This window comes from Eptesicus fuscus, chromosome 9 (genome assembly GCF_027574615.1).
Source record: "Eptesicus fuscus isolate TK198812 chromosome 9, DD_ASM_mEF_20220401, whole genome shotgun sequence".
Classification (NCBI taxonomy): domain Eukaryota; kingdom Metazoa; phylum Chordata; class Mammalia; order Chiroptera; family Vespertilionidae; genus Eptesicus; species Eptesicus fuscus.
In genome coordinates this window covers 90,259,701-90,278,883 of record NC_072481.1, presented here as the reverse complement: position 1 = coordinate 90,278,883, position 19,183 = coordinate 90,259,701, and the positions used below count along the sequence as shown (strand labels likewise).

At 37.6% G+C, this 19,183-nt stretch overlaps 1 protein-coding gene and 1 non-coding gene across 6 annotated transcripts in view; one reads left to right on the top strand and one right to left on the bottom strand.

Moving 5' to 3' along the window:
- The window catches only part of FARS2 (phenylalanyl-tRNA synthetase 2, mitochondrial), a 571,059-nt gene that overhangs the window by 315,761 nt on the left and 236,115 nt on the right, over positions 1–19,183 (top strand). For all 5 annotated transcript variants that reach the window (XM_054721518.1, XM_054721515.1, XM_054721514.1 and 2 more), the window contains one exon: positions 1,743–1,903. In XM_054721518.1, the coding sequence (XP_054577493.1) occupies positions 1,743–1,903 (161 nt within the window). The remainder of the gene's footprint in view (positions 1–1,742; positions 1,904–19,183) is intronic.
- LOC129150428 (U6 spliceosomal RNA) lies at positions 16,847–16,953 on the bottom strand. The gene has a single exon (XR_008557171.1). It is a non-coding gene; the product is annotated as a U6 spliceosomal RNA (small nuclear RNA).

Sequence of the window (19,183 nt, the reverse complement as noted above, 5' to 3'; positions counted from 1 at the left end):
ACCGCTCTGAGCATCTTCCTTCATTTGTCTTTTTCCTTCGTTGAATTATTTCCTTAGGATAAATTCCTGAGTAAAATCATAAGAATAGAGAGTATGAGCACTTTCAAAGATCTTTATATGTATTACCATGTTATTTTCCAAATGTCAAGGGTACTAGAACCACACAATGAATGACGTGTGGGATCCAGGACTGGCCAATGTCATTTAAAGAAAATATTATTTTAGTAGATAAAAAACCAGTATATCACGGTTATGTTAATTTTCATGTCTTTATGTAGTTGCCAGCTTTTTTTTTTAAGGTTTTCATGCATCAATATAAATTACTCTGACTTGTTTTGCCTCGCTCTTCAACTGCTCTCCTAGGCAGCAGAAGTTGGCCAGGAGTTGTGCACACATTCCTGTGACCCCGTTGTTCCTGTGGTTAAATACAGCGGCAGGGGGGCGGAGGGGTAGATAAGGGAAGCCGGGAGGAGGTCAATGGGGGGAAAAAAGGAGACATATGAGACATATGTACTACTATTTGTAATACTTTAAACAATAAAATAAAATTTTAAAAAATCCCCTCCCCTCCTCCTCACTTCAATGTTCATTCCTACTCAGGCACACAGGGGCACTCTACAAATTAGCCAGCTACTTGCTCTTCTTTCACACACCTTCCCTCCTACTACTGAGCCAGTCTCTCTTTCTGTATCTTTCTTTTGTGAACTCATTTAATGCTTTTATTCATTTATCTTCTAAACAGGTCATTCAATGAGGCTCACCCTTCTCTATGACTTCTATGACATTTCCTTGCTCAGTTATTGGGGCCTCCCTCAGGTCCTGCCACATGGCCCTCTCACTTCAGGGCAGCTCCTAGTCAGCAGGAGAATCTCCCTAGTTGGCTAAGGTGGACTCTCATATAAAGTAACCTCAACATAGGAGTGAAATCCCATTTCATTCACGGTCTCACCCACACTCCAGGGAGAGGTTTACACAGAGCAGGGATCTTGAGGCCATCTCCACCTACCTAGGATCCTGCTCATCCTTTACTGTGCAGTTGAAATTATGTTCCTTTCGTGGGCCCTTGTCATAGCCTCTCCAGCAGTACAAATTGCTCTGTGACCTTCTTGCTACAGCAATATCTGTCTCAAGTCTCCTGTCTTACTCTGCCTTAGTGTTCATGGCCTTGCCATATCTGAACAGCACACTTCACCTTTGGAGTGAGTAGTACTAGATGTGTGTTTCCCCTTGGCTTGCTTGCTCTCGGAGTATTGCTAAGGTAGCTCCTCTGTGAGTAAGAGTTGTATTTTACTGTTATCAGTTCTTGAAGGTCTGACACACATTTTCTGAATGTTAATGGTCCACGATGGCATGTTTTGAACACATTTGTCTGTCTAGTAAGCTACTTAGGGACTTTGTAACCTGAGCATGGTTATGTTTGAATCAGGGCAAACAAGGATTACAGAAAAATCATGTGCCAGAGACAGGGAGCAGGGCTTAAAAGAGCTTAGAATCTAGTCAGAAATGAATCAGTTTTAGAGACAGTATGAGTCCAAACTGCCTCAATGAGAGCAGTGAGGAATGTGAGCAGCAGGAGCAGTCTAAGGTTGGGCATTGCCTTGGATGTCCCACAGCCCCACCCCAGTGCCTTGCCACTAGTAGGCACTCAACAGTGTTACTGGTTAGTTACCAGGAAGTAGTATGTGCCTGTGAACGCTTTATGATTTTTAAATCAATTGTTCTGTTTTGTTTCCTAATCATAGCTGGTGCTCAAGATAAAATTGGCTGGGCCTTTGGCCTAGGATTAGAAAGACTGGCCATGATCCTCTATGACATCCCTGACATCCGCCTCTTCTGGAGTGAGGATGAGCGCTTCCTGAAGCAGTTCCATGTGTCTGATATCAACCAGAAGGTGACATTTCAGGTAAAATGACTTGCAAGAATCAAGTAAATTAAAAAAAAAAAGAATGTTTGAAAGAATGGAGGGGGTCATGCATTTGAAAATTGAATTATTAAATTTAAATATAATGTGAATTTGAAAATAGGTTTATAAAGGAGTCCATAAACACCCCACAGGAGTTCATAAACCTTCAGAAATTGTATGTGGAAAAAGACTTATCAAGCTTTTTAGTCTAAGCAGAGAACCAGTTTTGAGCTTTCTTGATTATTTTATTATAGATCTTTATATCTGGTGATGCTTTTAAAGTTTAGTTTTTCTGATCCTATATAGACACATTTGTTTCTTATGATTAGTGTTTGTAATGCACACCTTCTTCATCATTTTACTGTCACTCTATGTCTTTATATTAAAAGAGTATCTTTTATAAGCACCATAGAGTTGGGTCTTTTTTAAAATTCAGATTTAATTTGAGTGTTGAATACATCTTACATTTAATATAATTACATGGGATATTCTTGGACTTAATTCTGTTATCCTTTTATTTTTTCCCCCTATTTCCCTCTTCTATTCTTTATTTCTGTATTTGGAAATATGTTTTTTGTGGGGGATTTTTGTTTGTTTATTTTTATATCCCATTTTACTACCCTTATTGCTATTAGTTTCACCATTTTGTATTATTTTTAAGTGGTTATTCTAGATTACAATATGCATAATTAATTCATCTCACTTTACCATGAGTAACTATTATACAAAGTCATGAAACAGTTAACAACTTTACAATAGTGTAATTCCTTTTTACACCTCCTGTTTTTTTGTATTATTGTCATATTTTATTTCTTCATATGTTATAATCTCACAATATATTGCTCTATTTTCTTCATATAGTCAGTTATCTTTTTAACGATGTTTAAAACTATGTTGTTTATATTTCTCTTGATATTTACCCCACACTGATTATTCCTCTGCTGATTTTGATTTTTCTTTGTGATTATTTCCCTTAAGTCTGAAGAACTTCTTTTAATATTTCTTGCAGTGCAACATGAATTTTTTCAGCTTTAGTTTGTCTGGAAACACCTTTGTTTCACATTTATTTATTTTATTCTATTAATTTATTATTATTTTATATGTTTTTATTGATTTCAGAGGGGAAGGGAGAGGGAGAGAGAGATAGAAACATAAAAGATGAGAGAGAATCATCGACCAGCTGCCTCCTGCACACCCCATGCTGGGGATAGAGCCTGCAATCTGGGCATGTGCCCTGACCAGGAATCACACCAGTGACCTCTTGGTGCATGAGTTGATGCTCAACCACTGAGCCACACCCGCCAGGCTCACCTTTATTTTTTAGGAATATTTTCCTTGGATATAGGTTGTCACTTTTTATGTTATTTTTTTTTTTCCTTTCAGCTCTTTAGAGATGTCATTTTACTGCCAGTATCCTTTTAGTTTGGTTTTCAGCAGTTTGACTTATGTGTGATTTTCTGTCTGTTATCCTCCTTAGGTTTCACTGTGTTGGATTGTCTTTCAACCTCCTTGAAAATTCTCCTCTACTCTCTCTTCTAACAATTATACTCCTTCTTTCTTTTCCTTTTCAGACTAACTTCATGTGTGTCAGACCATTTGGAATTATGCCATAGAACTTATGCTCAGGGTTTGTTTTTATTGATTTTTTTTTCACTCTGTGCTTTATTTTGGATAGTTGTAAGTCTTCTCTTTGTGTTTACTAATTTTTTCTATTGTGTCCAGTTAACCATTAGGCCCCACCAAGGAATTAATAATTTCAGATATTTTACTTATTAGTCTACAGTTTCTACTTGCTTTCCTTTAAGAATTTTGATTACTCTGATGAAATTCTCCATCTTTGCACCCCTTTTGTACATTTTTCCTTAAATTCTTTAGCATCTTCCAAATATTTACTTTAAAGTCCTTGTCTATTAATTCCAACCATTTAGTTATCTATTATTCTCCTTGTATTCTTTTATTTTTTCTTCTTACGTGTCACATGTTTTCTGCTTTTTCACTGGTCTTACTTTTGAAATTGTGTTTAAAAGAATACAGAAGCCTTACACTTTCTCCTGCCCGGCGACTAAAGGGATTAGGCCAGATTTCTTATCTCTAATCAGGAACTGGATTTCCCATCTGATTTTCTCTGGATGGTGAGATCTGGCCCTTCAGAAGTTTGGGATCTATGCATGTGAAATGATAAGATCTCTCTCTGCTTTCCACCCAGTTGCTAGCTTCTTCCACACCAGTCAGTGCTTGCTGAGCAAAAATATTATGAAGGTAAATTGGCTGGCAGTGTGGGCTAACTATCTCCCCATTTTCCAATCTGCCACACCAGCCAAGGAATGGTTGATAAAAATTTGGCTAATTTCTCCTCTCCAGTGAAGTTTCTTTACCAAGAGCAGGCTAGCTCTTCTGACTACTCAGGCCCACATGGTGACAGCAGCCACTAATATCTGTTCACCCTTGGAGGGCTCATTTCTCTGGAGTTTCATTCATTTAAGCTTGTATCCAGATCTCTTCAATATCTTTTATGGCAGATAATATTTTTAAAGTTATTGTTTTATCCTTGTTCCTGAAATTTTTTTGCAAACTTTTGCATCCTAACCAAAAGTTAATCATTGATTTGATTCTTTGGTTTTATTTTTAATGGCCTTTTAAAAATTCTGATCCCTCCCACACCCTCTTCTTTGGCAACCAACAGATTCTTCTCCATATCTATGTGTCTGTTTCTATTTTCTTTTGTTTATTTGTTTGGCCTTTAAAAAAATCCTATTTTTTTAAAGTAATCTATTTATTTTTAATCTAGAAACAGGACCTTCTATATAAATTTGGAATAAAGACCCATCTAAATAATTAAAAGTAAAACCTGGCTAAGGAGCTAAGTTTCTGGCATTTAATTTTTCATTTATTAAATCATTTATTTAATCATCAAACATTGATGGGACACCAGCCAACACTGTACAGAGCAGTGTGCTGTGCAGTGTGGTGGGCAAGCACAGATGAGTAACAGTAGCTACCACAAGTTAGTGGCTTAAGTGTGGTTTTTATTGTATTCACAACTGTCTTCTATTAGGGGACACAGAGATATCCAGGAATAGACTATGGGTCTCTTGTATTAAGTATCATTTAAAAAAATCTTTTCTGCCTTCAGAGTTAAAATCAGTGTATGCATAACTGCACTATTATGGAATTTACATTGTTGCCTTTGTGTAATAAACTTAAGAACTTCTGATGGGGCAGTTAGTATTTGATTGCTGAAACCGTATATGTCTGTAAAATACTTTGTAATTTGTAGATCACAGAGAACTATTTCCTAATTATTCACTTATAATTAATATCTATTAATTATATTCTTGGTTAGTTTCCTATTACTAATGTAACAAATTACCACAAACCTAGCAGATTAGAACAACATGTCTATTATTTTACAGTTGTGGAGTTCAGAAATTCAAAACCTATCTGAGTGGCTAAAATTAAGGTGTCAGCAGGACTGGGTCTTTTGGGAGGCGCTAGGGGAGAATCCACCCCTTGCCTTTGCCAGCTTCTAGGGCTGTCCTCGTTTCTCACTCACGGCTCTGTATTGCCTGTTCTCTTCGCTTTCCCTCTGTGTCACATCCCCTTCTCTCTGAATTTCTGTCTCCCTCTTATAAGGACCCTTGGATGGAGCCCACCAAGATTATTCAAGACAATCTCCACATCTCAAGATCCTTTCTTATTTACATTTGTGAACTTCTTTTTGAATGTAAGGTTACGTATTCATAGGTTCCAGGGATTAGGACATGGGTGCCTTTTGGAGGCCTTTATTTAGCCTAGCACATATCCCTTTGTATATTCCATTTTCATCATGGCAACTTGCTTGCCTTCAGGTATCATAGAGCAGATTTGGTATTAAGTATAAGTGATACAGATGTTGTTAAAGTGTTGGCAGTTTGTAACTATTTGTGTAGAGTGGTCATGCTTATATATGTGAGGAGAATAGGAGACGCATTTTGTCACTGTTAGCGTGTCTTAAGAAAAGTACTTAACATGATTATAATACAAGACTTCCCCAGAGGGGAGGAGAGGAAACGTGGAGGAAAGGTCTGCGGCAACCGTGAGCTCGTGCCTTCTCTGCCCAGGAAACTCGGGGAGCCATTTGGGAACTGTATTGTGCAGGGCTGGCAGGAGGCAGAAATGTCTCTTCTCTCATCTCCCTCAGTCCCTCTTAGCTTATGCTTTAGGCTCTCTTGGCTTCTGTGGCACCTTCCTCTGCATAATCTCACTGTCCTGTAAATCCAGCCAGACAGCTGCGGTGGCGCACTGTAGGTGCCAGCAATAGTCTGACTCATTACCCGAGGCCTCATCTCTGCTATGCTTTCCCGAGTACTTGAAAACTATTGTTTAAGTCTAATAAGTAGGAAACTCAAGTTATAGGGTGGTTTTAACACTTGGTTTTTTATTTCACATGTTTGGAGTTTAAATGCTTGCTTTTTGTGGCTCTCTTTACTCAACCTGGATCAAGGCTTGAAATAAGTAGATGAGCAAGCTGGTGCTTTATCATACTAGTGTTGTCTTATTCTGTGAAAGAGACCTCTGCCCTCCCCCCTCCAATTCCCCCTTCTGGGTTCATTCTGGGCCCTTGTGTGTATGTCTGCCACCTCCCTAAAGTAAAGCTCACTGTTGCAGTGCATTGAATTGAATATTCAGTACTCTAACTTTTGTTCATTCTTTAAATGTTCTTTAAACAATCCTGAATTATGAATTCAATATTTAGTGCTATACAGAGTAATACTTGTTACTGAAAATTATTCATTAACCAACATTGTAAATTTTATTCACATATTTGCTTAAAACTTATTAATTCCATGTGTGTCCATAGTTGCTCAAAAAGTCAGTCCCCATTTGATGAAGTAATTCAACAATGTTGGTTGTTATCTTTCTTTCAAGTGAAGGACTTTTATTGGCTCTCTTTTGTGGGCAGAGACTGTATTTATTCCTCATCCTGGATAATATCTCAAATGCCTTTCGCTGCAACAGGAGTAGGTGAGAATAGGTGGGCAGTGACATGCACATCTATCATATCAAACCTTATTCAAGATCATAATAATCATAGTTAGTGATTAACACTCAGTTGAACCTTGCTCTTAGTTCAGCATTATTCTAAAGGCTTTACATGTCTTAACTTAGTCTTCTTAATAACCCTCTGAGTTTAGGTTCTGTTATTCTGTCCATTTCACAGATGAGGAAACAGTAGCTGAGTGGTCACTGTGTATTAGTACAATGTATTGTTCATTCAGGGCTTCAAAGAGCCATTGCCTCAAGTTTTATACTGAGTATAAAATTTATAGGTCAGTTATTCAGAGCCAAATTCAAAGATCAGCATATAATTTGTAGAAAATGTCATTCAGTTTAAAATTACCTAATTTATGAACTTCCTGGCAACAAGCTACCTTTATTAATGCTTGTCAAACTTTAATGTACCGATGAATCACATGAAGATCTTGTTACAATTCAGATTCTGATTCAGTATGCTCAATATGGGGCCTGAGATTCTGTGTTTCTAGCAAACTCCCAGGTGATACTGATGTCGGTCCATGGTCCACAGTGCAAATCTACATAATGACGGACAGAATCATCTTATGTGTCAAAGCTCAGCTGCCTCATCTGTAAAATGAGATGATAAGGTGAAATAGTCTGATAGGTGATTAAATACACTTTCTCCTCTTTTGCACTATAAATTTCAGTTTATCATAAATATCACTATAATCTGATCTCTACTTTATGATACTAATCTCAAAAGTCTTTTCTTTCTTCTTGTCCTAGATTTAATTACTATGAATTTCAGAGTTGCAGTACTGTTATCCTTTAGGTTTTATGAACTGCCTAAGCTCTTCCTTCTTCCTTTCTTTCATAATTTCTTTCTTTTTTTGTTCACTCATTCGTTCATTCTTTGCTGCTTATCAATGTGAGGGAACTGTGGAAAGAAAGTAATACAGTTCAAATGCACATTTAAAAATTATGCTTAAGTCACAGATGTGTTTATGTACTTTAAGTAATTTGCGAAGAGGAAGTGTTAATATTTAAATTATAACTAAATATAACTAGAAATGGTGAAAGATGAGACAGAAAGCACAAAGAATTTGGTAGGCATCAGCAGGGCAGTAACTATGAAAGGGTCTTATATTAACCCCGTCATCTCTGAGGTCAATCATGGACATATTCCCCTGGGGAAACTGTGTCAGAGTTCATCCTTGCTCTTCCTGTAGCACCCCGAAGCAGCAGTGAGTGCCGTGTTATATGAGGACTGAGAGTTTTGAAGACCAAGGTTGTCCATTTTTTTAATTTATATCTTCTGGCAATCGGAGTTCAGTGCACCATACATCTGTGCATTTATTTGTTTATTAGTATCTTATAATAATTGCCATTTGTTGAGTGCTGTGTCCAAGTCACTGAATGAAATGCGTCGCCTATATTATAGCTTCCATTCATCACAACCCAATGGGGTAGGTACTTTAAACCCATTTTATAGATGACGAAACTGAGACTTGGAACCACTCCAGAGAGCTCCTAATATTGAACTAGTAAATTCTGTTGTTGCCTACACAGATGCACTGCTGTGGAGTCAGTAAATGAAATTGACAGTTCCTGACTTCAAGTTGTTTCCTTCCAATGTAGACTTATCAGGAGATAATTATAAAGGCCCGATGCAGAGATTCATGCAAGGGGCCCGGCCCCCGCCACCGCTGCCTCCTCTGCTTCCTCTGCCTCCTCTGCCTTCTCTGCCTCGGCCCCTGCCACCACGGCTTCATCCGGAAGGTCATCCGGAAGGTTGTCCGGTCTAATTAGCATATTATACTTTTACTAGAGGCCCGGTACACGCCATTCGGGCACTGGGTCGGGGGCAGGGGGTCCCTCAGCCCAGCCTGCACCCTCTCACAGTCCAGGAGCCCTTGGGGGATGTCCAACTGATGGCTTAGGGGAGTGGGCCGAAACCGTAAGTCAGACATCCTTAGCGCTGTCGTGGAGGCGGGAGAGGCTCCCCGCTACTGCCCCTGCACTCGCCAGCCATGAGCCCGGCTTCTGGCTGAGCGGTGCTCCCCCTGTGGGAGCGCACTGACCACCAGGGGGCAGCTCTTGCATTGAGCATCTGCCCCTGGTGGTCAGTGCACGTCACAGCGACTGGTTCCACCATTTGGTCGATTTGCATATTAGCTTTTTATTATATAGGATTATTATAGTTAGTGAGGTACACTGATGGAGCTATACATAGGTGAATGTAGAATTTTGCTGATACTGACCAGTGCATGTGGAGGTCAACATTTTCTCTTTTTTTAAAATCGTTTCTACTTTTTAATTCTTTAAGTCTTTCCCAGTTTCTCCAGAATTGAATTAGGATTTGTGCCTGTGATTACTTGCTAATCTCCATGGCTTGGAATAGCGCCTAGATCCAGTTTTGCTTTCGTTATCATAAATGTTGTCTGATAGAGACTTAATGCAGGATTATGCAGTGTTTCCTCATTCTATTCCCAAATAAATCCAACTGTAAGAGTCTCATCAGCTTCATTGTGTTACAATAAAATTAATGGATCTCACATTTTTTGCACTATTTCTATGTGCATTTTCCCATCTCACACAAAAAAAAGCACATAAGTATTTTTCTTTTATTGGAAAGGGTTCATCCAGAAAAGAACTAATAGAAAGAGGTAGAGGAAGAAATGTGGAAGATGACAATCATAAAACCTTTTATATGTGCTCTATAATCTTTGTTGACTGCCAAATGAGGAGAGATGCAATGAGCAAGATAATGGGCAAGTTTGTATTGGGAATCATTATAGTGCTTACATGTAAAGCATTCATAACAGAGCCTATTACACAGTAAACATTTCATCCATGTTAACTGTTATTTATGTTTTCACCACCACCACTGCTGTTCCTATCCCATAACTACGACAGCCGTGTCCTGTGCAGACACTGTTCTAAGCTCAGGAGAACACAGTCTTTGTGTCCCCTGGTCCTTGGTGCCCGCGGTTTCCTTCTTCAGCTGGCTTTGCTAACATTGGTGTTATATAACCCCGGCCTCAGCATGCTAGGTCATTTCGTTGACCTGTGGTCTGTTTAGACTCCTATGGATTGTGGCCCCATGTGTGTATTGGAGCCTCTCATTGGAGGCCTGCATTTATGACTGCCTTGTATTTTGTGAAAGCAGGAGTTCTGTGATACATTTACATTTTTAGAGAAGTGCTACCACACATTTCTTCCTTACTTAAAGCACCTTTTTAAAAAAATAAGGAGATCCTCAGCATCTGCTTCCACAGCTTTCTTGTAGTGTAGGCAGAAGGATATGTGTGATGTGACCTTTATATGTACACACATTCAGTACCCATAATACATTGTCTTGGGTGTTAACCTTATGGAAATGCACAAGAATTTTCTATTTATAGACAGCACATTAAACCTTAAATCTTGCCAACATCTAATAAAATTTGACAAATTATGTCCAATATTTCTTAGAAATGATCTATCTGACTAGAAGAGGTTTTGGTATTTTTATCTCTGGAATCAGAGGGATACATTAATACTGCAATCATCTAAACCAGATACTGATAGTTGATAGATCATTAAGTTAAAAGTTACAGTTTTAGTAATCATTTCATAATGTATATCAAACTATTATGTTGTACACCATAAATAGATACAGTTTTGATTTTTCAATTATACCTTCATAAAACTGAGGAAAAAAAGTTATAGTTTTAAAAGGAAAGCATCAGAACGACCAGTGTGGCTCAATGGTTGAGGGTTGACCTATGAACCAGGGGGTTTCAGTTCCATTCCCGGTAAGGGCACATGCCCAGGTTGCAGGCTCAATTCCCAAAGTGGGGTGTGCAGGAGGCAGCTGATCAATGATTCTCATCATTGATGTTTCTATCTCTCTCTCCCTTCCTTTCTTAAATCAATAAAATAAAATAAAAACATTTAAAAGGAAATCACCAGAATAAAGATCAGAAACAAACCGAGTTCTGAAGGACATGCCATAGGAAGAAAGAACATGTTAATTAAGCAACAGTGAGTAGGTCAATGGGTTTTTTCCAGGTGTGACTATGGAAAGTAATTCTTACAAAATATCAAGAGAGGCGCTTTTTTGCTTCAACCAAGAAAGACCAAACTCAGAATAGCTTAAATAAGAACAAAATATCAGAAGCCCTCAATAATGCTAGGGCTCTAAAATCCTGAGCATTTCCCCTCAGGCTTGAAAGGTGGCAGCAGGAGCAGCAAGCTAGACAATGCAATAAGGTCCAAGCAGAAAAGTGCCCTTGTTTCCCTTTTCAGTGCGGGGAAAGTTTTCCCGAAGTCCTCACACTTTCCTTACATCTCATGTGCAGGTAGTTGAAGTTAGCCTGCTATTTTCTGATATTTATACTGAGCTCTTATCATAAGTACGACTTATGTTTTTGTATAATTTTACCACCAACAATGCCAGATGTGTTCAATTAGGCCCTTTAGGAAATGCTATCTTTCTTTTTTTTTTTTCCAATTTTTTTTATTAAGGTATTATATCTTACCATTGCCTCCCCCCCACCTGACTCCCATATATGCCCTCACCCCCCAGAGTTTTGTGTTCATTGGTTATGCTTATATGCATGCATACAAGTCCTTTGATTGATCTCTTATCTTCCCCACCTCTCCCTAACCTTCCTGCTGTAATTTGACAGACTGTTTGATACTTTACTGCCTCTGTATCTATCTTTTTGTTCAAGTTTATAATGTTCTTTATTATCCATAAATGAATGAGATCATGTGGTATTTTTCTTTCATTGGCTTATTTCACTTAACATAATGTTCTCCAATTCCATCCAGGTTGCTGCAAATGGTAAGAATTCCTTCTTATTATGGCAGCATAATATTCCATTGTGTAGATGTACCATAGTTTTCTGATCCAGTCATCTGCTGACGGGCACCTAGGCTGTTTCCAGATCTTAGCTATTGTAAATTGTGCTGCTATGAACATAGGGGTGCATATATCCTTCCTTATTGGTGTTCCCAGTTTCTTAGGATATATTCCTAGAAGTGGGATTACTGGGTCAAATGGGAGTTCCTTGAGGAAACTCCATACTGTTCTCCACAGTGGCTGCACCAGTCTGCATTCCCACCAGCAGTGCACGAGGGTTCCTTTTTCTCCACATCCTCACCAACACTTGTCGTTTGTTGATTTGTTGATGATAGCCATTCTGACAGGTGTGAGATGGTACCACATTGTTGTTTTGATTTGCATCTCTCGGATAATCAGTGACATTGAGCATGTTTTCATGTGTCTCTTGGCCTTCCTTCTGTCTTCTTTTGAAAAGATTCTATTTAGGTCCGTTGCCCATTTTTTATTGGATCATTTACCTTCCTTTTATTAAGTTGTATAAGCTGCCTGTAGATGTTGGAGATTAACCTTTATCAGTGATAACATTTGCAAATATGTTCTCCCATGCAGTGGGCTTTCTTGTTGTTTTGTTGATAGTTTCTTTTGCTGTAAAAAAGCTTTTTATTTTGATGTAGTCCCATTTGTTTATTTTCTCTTTAGCTTCCATTGCCCTAGGGGCAGTATCCGTGAAGAAGTTCTTTTGGCATATGTCTGAGATTTTGTTGCCTGTGGATTCCTCTAGTATTTTTATGGTTTCCTGTCTTATGTTTAAGTCCTGTATCCATTTTGAGTTTATTTTTGTGTATGGTGTAAGTTGGTGATCTAGCTTCATTTTTTTGCATGTATCTGTCCAATTTTCCCAACACCATTTATTTAAGAGACTATCTTTATTCCATTGTATATTCATGCCTCCTTTGTCAAATATTAATTGAGCATAGTGGTTTGGGTTAATATCTGGATTCTCTATTCTGTTCCACTGATCTATATGTCTGTTCTTGTGCCAGTACCAGGCTGTTTTGAGAATAGTGGCTTTGTAATACAGCTTGAAATCTGGTATTGAGATCCCTCCTACTTTATTCTTCTTTCTCAAGATTGCTGTTGCTATTCGGGGTCTTTTTTTATTCCAGATGAATTTTTGGAAAGTTCTTTCAAGGTCTGTGAAATATGCCGTTGGTATTTTAACGGGGAGTGCATTGAATCTATAGATTGCTCTGGGTAGTATGGACATTTTAATGATGTTGATTCTACCAATCCATGAACATGGTATGTTCTTCCATCTGTTTACGTCTTCCTGTATCTCTTTTTTCAGTGTCCTGTAGTTTTCCGTGTATAGGTCTTTTACCTCCTTAGTTAAGTTTATTTCTAGGTATCTTAATTTTTTTGATGTGATGGTAAATGGGATTGCCTTTTTAGTCTCTCTGTCTGTAAGTTCACGATTGGTGTATAGAAAGGCCATAGATTTCTTGGCGTTAATTTTGTATCCTGCTACATTGCCAAATTCATTTATTAAATCTATTAGTTTTTTGACAGAGTCTTTCGGATTTTTTATGTACAATATCATGTCGTCTGCAAATAAAGACAGCTTTACTTGTTCTTTTTCAATTTGGATGCCTTTTATTTCTTCTTCTTGTCTAATTGCAATGGCTAATACTTCCAGTACTATGTCAAACAGGAGTGGTGAGAGTGGGCATCCCTGTCTTGTTCCTGTTGTTAGGGGAAATGGTTTTAGTTTTTGTCCATTGAGTATGATGTTTGCTGTGGGTTTATCATATATAGCTTTTATTATGTTGAGGTATGAGCCTTCTATTCCCACCTTGTTGAGAGTTTTTATCAAGAAAGGGTGTTGGATTTTGTCAAATGCTTTTTCTGCATCAATTGATATGACTATGTGATTTTTATCTCTCAATTTGTTTATGTGATGTATCACGTTTATTGATTTGCGGATATTGTACCATCCTTACATTCCTGGGATAAATCCTACTTGGTCATGGTGTATGATCTTTCTGATGTATTGCTGGAGCCGATTTGCTAGAATTTTGTTGAGGATTTTGGCATCTATGTTCATGAGGGATATTGGCCTGCAATTCTCTTTCATTGAGTTGTCTTTATCTGGTTTTGGTATTAGGGTGATGCTGGCTTCATAGAAAGAGCTTGGAAGTGTTCCTTCCTCTTGAATTTTTTGGAATAGTCTGAGGAGGATAGGTTTTAGTTCTTCCTTGAATGTTTGGTAAAATTCTCCTGTGAAGCCGTCAGGCCCCGAGCTTTTGTTTGCCGGAAGCTTTTTGATGACTGCTTCAATTTCTTCCATAGTTATTGGCCTATTGAGCTGTTTAGATTCTTCTTGATTGATTTTTGGACGGTTATATTTTTCTAGGAATATGTCGATTTCCTCCAGGTTGTCCAGTTTGTTGGAATAGAGTTGTTCGTAGTATTTTGTAACAATCCTTTGTATTTCAGTGTGGTCTGTTGTTATTTCTCCTCTTTCATTTCTGATTTTGTTTATTTGAGTCCTCTCTCTTTGCTTCTTGGTGTGCCTGGCTAGAGGTTCATCAATCTTGTTTATCCTTTCAAAGAACCAGCTCTTGGTTTTGTTGTTCTTTTGTATTGTTTCTTTGGTCTCTATGTCGTTTATCTCTGTTCTGATCTTTGTTATTTCCTTCCTTCTGGTTACACTGGGCTTTTCTTGCTGCTCTTTTTCTAGCTCTTTGAGTTGTAGGGTTAGGTAATTACCATTGTTTCTTGTTTTTTTGCAGTAGGCTTGTAGAGCTATGAACTTCCCTCTCAAGACTGCTTTCGCTGTGTCCCATAGATTTTGGATTGTTATGTTTTCATTGTCATTTATTGCCATGATGTTTTTTATTTCTTCCTTGATCTCTCTGGTGACCCAGTCATTGTTTAATAGCATCCTGTTTAGTCTCCATGTGTTTGATTTCTTTGGATTGTATTTATTGTAGTTGATTTCCAGTTTTATGCCACTGTGATCTGAGAAGATGCTTGATAGAATTTCTATCTTCTTGAATTTGAAGAGACTTTGCCTGTGACCCAGCATATGGTCTATCTTTGAAAATGACCCATGTGCACTTGAGAAGAATGTATATTCTGTGGCTTTGGGGTGAAATGTTCTGAAGATGTCAATTAATTCCATCTGGTCTAGTGAGTCATTTAGGATTGCTGTTTCTTTGCTGATTTTTTGTTTAGAGGATTTGTCCAATGGTGATAGTGGGGTATTAAAGTCTCCTGCTATGATTGTATTGCTATTAATCTCTCCCTTGATATCCTCCAGGAGTTTTTTTATGTATTTGGGTGCTCCTATATTGGGAGTGTATATGTTTACCAGAATTATTTCTTCTTGTTGGATTTCTCCCTTTAGTATTATGAAGTGGCCTTCCTTATCTCTTGTTATGGCATTTACTTTGAGATCTATTTTGTCAGATATAAGTATTGCTAATACTTTTTTTTTCATTTCCATTTGCCTGAAAGATATTTTTCCATCCCTTCACTTTCAATCTGTGTGAGTCTCTTGTTCTGAGGTGGGACTCTTGTAGACAGCATATATATGGGTCATGTTTTTTTATCCATTCAGCACTCGATGTCTTTTGATTGGAGCATTTAGTATGTTTACATTTAAAGTTATTACTGAAAGGTATTTGTTTATAGTCATATCTATTTTTGTGTCTGTATTCCTTCTTACCTGTTTATTTCTTCTTTTTACAGTATTCCCTTTAGCAATTCTTGCATTGCTGGTTTGGTGGTGATAAACTCCCTGAGCCTTTTTTTGTCTGGGAAGCTCCTGAGGAAATGCTATCTCTTAATTCTGCACTGTTTTTATGAATAGACAGTCAATTATGAAATGGAATGATGGGGCTACTAGAAAATGTATTCTATCCTAAAATCTTTTATCTTTTGCTGGCTAGTGCTTCAAATCATCCCTTACAGTTTGCTTCTTTTAGTTTAATGCTTTGATCCCTAGTCAAATGTAAAAAATTTATTTTGCCTAGAACTGACTGTGCCTGCGTTCATAGGACAACTGGATGGGGTTAGTGGATAATATGTGGCTATTGGACATTTTTTTCTCTGTTTGAGATTAAGTATAAAAATCAGGGCCATCATGGCACCTCCAACTAAGTTAACTATATTGGCCAAAGAGAAAAGGGCTTTGATACCAATTTCAAGGTCAGTCACACTAGGAATGAGATCCTCAAAGTTATCAAAGAAAAGACAAGTGTTGATTAGAGCCAACACAAATGGAAAATTCAAGGTTTATATTCATGTCCTAGCCACCAAATAATTTACGTTACTAAGTTCTTAGTCAACACAGATAAGGGTAGTTGTTCTATGTCTTTAATTGACCTCATTGTGTGTTATAGGAGAAACAAATCTCTTCACTATTTCAGTTAGAGCTGTGCACTGCTCCTTTACACTAAGGATAAGAGGAGGACGTGGGCTCATCTGAAATGTTAGGACTTAAGGTCGGCCTGTGTTTAGATAGAGAAATGAGAATTGCTTTGCAATGACACTATTGCACAGCTTTTCAAATGGTACATTTATGATGGCATTTTTACTGTGTAATCTTGTGATCTTGAAAATGAAGAATGGTTAAAGTAAGCAGTAATTTATATAGTGGATAGCTTAATTATTCTTTCTATCACTTGGCTAAGTAATGAATCAAATATTTTATTTCGATAAGAGGGAAGAATTTATTTTCTAAAGGGCATCCCTATGAGATTTATAAATTACAATTACAGGCTATAATTCACTACCAAGGATACTGAATTATAAATAGATGGCCTTCCTAGAGTCCATTTGGCAGAGTTTGAACTCCATGTTAATTGGTGTTTGCATACTAAGTAGCTATTTTATATTTATTTTTATTCATTTTTAAAATCCTCACCCAAGGATGTTTTTATTGATTTTTAGAGAGAAAGGAAGGGCAAGAGAGAAACATCGATGTGAGAGAGAAGAATCAATCGATTGCCTCCCAGATTGAACCTGCAACCTTCTGGTGTACAGGATAATGCTCCAAACAACTGAGCACTGGCCAGGATTATTTTTATTTATTATTATTATTATTTTTTTAAAATATGGAATGCTTCACGAATTTGCATGTCATCCTTGCTCAGAGGTCATGCTAATCTTCTCTGTATCATTCCAATTTTAGTGTATGTGCTGCTGAAGTGAGCACTTTATTCATTTTTGAAGTGCTGAAATATTCTGAACATGCATATGTTCCTTGACTTGATTTTCTAATAAATAGGACTGTGTGCCTTCCACCCAAATGTCTACTTCTATTCACTATGGACACACAGGCCCAGAGAATGCAATAAGGATCCCAGAAACACACCTGTGTTATGCTAGACTTATGATATCATCTGCACTAGAGAACAGAAAGGCAGGAGGAAAGCCTTTAGTGAAAGTGGAGGAGGGGTAGTTGAGTATCCACATGGAAAAAATGAAATGAGCCCATATTACTAATTATTCAAAAGTGAACTCCAGGGTGCTTGTAGATCTAAACTCAAAAGACTATTTATACTGACTTCGAAAAAGTTATTTAACCACAATGATTCTTTGATTCTTTTAAATTTAACTAGAGGCCTGGTGCATGAATTTGTGCACCAGTGGGGTCCCTTGGCTCTGTGGGATCAGGCTGAAACCGACTCTCCAACATCCCCCGAGGGGTCTTGGATTGTGAGAGGGCACAGGCCAGGTCGACAGACCCCACCAGTGCACGAGGGACCCCAATGGTGCACAATCGTGTCTGGCCCATCTTGCTCAGTCCCGATTGGCTGGACCCCAGCAGCAAGCTAACCTACCAGTCGGAGCATCTGCCCCCTGGTGGTCAGTGTACATCATAGCGACTGGTCGACTGTCTGCCCCCTGGTGGTCAGTGCACATTGTAGCGAGCGATTGAGCATCGTTAGCATATCATTAGCATATTATGCTTTGATTGGTTGAACAGACAACCTGATGACTGGACACTTAGCATATTAGGCTTTTATTATATAGGATTATATAGGATTGGGGAGACTGAACTAAATGAACTATGATAATATAAAATTAAAACCTAATTAAATGTCTGATCTTGAAAATTTTGAAATTATTTATTTAAAGAGGTTGCTGTATGCTTTTTAGAAAGCCTTTTATCAAATTAGGGATGTTTATATTTCTAGTTTGCTAAGAGTTTTTATCATAAATAACTTAAAATCTAGGCGCTTCCATATATTTTGAGGTGATATCATTATGTATGACATAGTGGTTATTTTTTGCATAAACATAATTTGGTTTAAATATATTATTGTTTTTATATATTTCTAGATTTGGTTTGCAAATATTTAGGATTTCTAAATCTGTATTCAGGGATAAGATAGGTCTGTAACTTTCTGTGTTTCTTATGTTCTTATCAGGTTTTGGTGTTAAGATTGTGCTATACTCATAAAACTAATTTAGAAGTATTTCCTTTATCTATTCTCTAGGATAATATTTTGAAGATTAAAGTTATTTCTTTTGTAAGTTTTTGATCAAATTTACCAGTGAACTCTCCTGGGCTTGGTGTTTTCTATGTGAGAAGTTTTAATCCATAGATTACAGTTTTTTCTATTATTAAGCTATACAGATTTTGTTTTATTTTGTGTAAATTGTAGTTTTTTCTAGGAATTTGTCCATTTCATCTTTCAAATGTAGTGGCATGAAGTTGTTTGTAATATTCTCTTATTACTAGAGGTCCAGTGCATGAAATTCATGCACAGGTAGGCTGATCAGGGCCTTCCAACTGCCAGCGAGGGCCTTCCTTCCAGCTGTCGGCCAGGGTCTCGATCTCCCAAGAGGACACTTTGCATATTAGCCTTTTATGTATATAGATGTTGACATTTAAAAAAAACTATATTTCCCTTGCCAGGTAGTTCAGTTAGTTAGAACATTGTCCCCATACACCAAGGTTGCACATTCAATCCCTGGTCAGGGCACATACAAGAACCAATGAATGCATGAAAGGGTAGAACAGCAAATCTCTCTCTCTCTCTCTCTCTCCCTCCCTCCCTCCCTCCCTCCCTCCCTCCCTTCCTCTCTCTCTCTTCCCTTCTCCCTTTCCCCCTTCTCTCTCAAATCAGTAAATTAAAAACAAAGCAAAACAACTATTTTTAATTAGTCAATAGTTAAGCACATTTACTAACATTTTATTAAACTTTGTGTTCACCTTTTTTTTATACTAAGCTTTCTTTTAGAATTTGCTTTTTTTCTTAATGAAGTATATCCTTTGAATATTTCTTATGTGAGGGATTGTAATTAGTAAACTCCTTTGCTCTTTGTATATATGAAATGTGTTTATGTGGCCCTCATTCTTACATGATAATTTAGTGGGATATGAAATTCTAGAAAGCCTGTCATTCTTCCAAAGCACTTTGAATACACTACTTCTT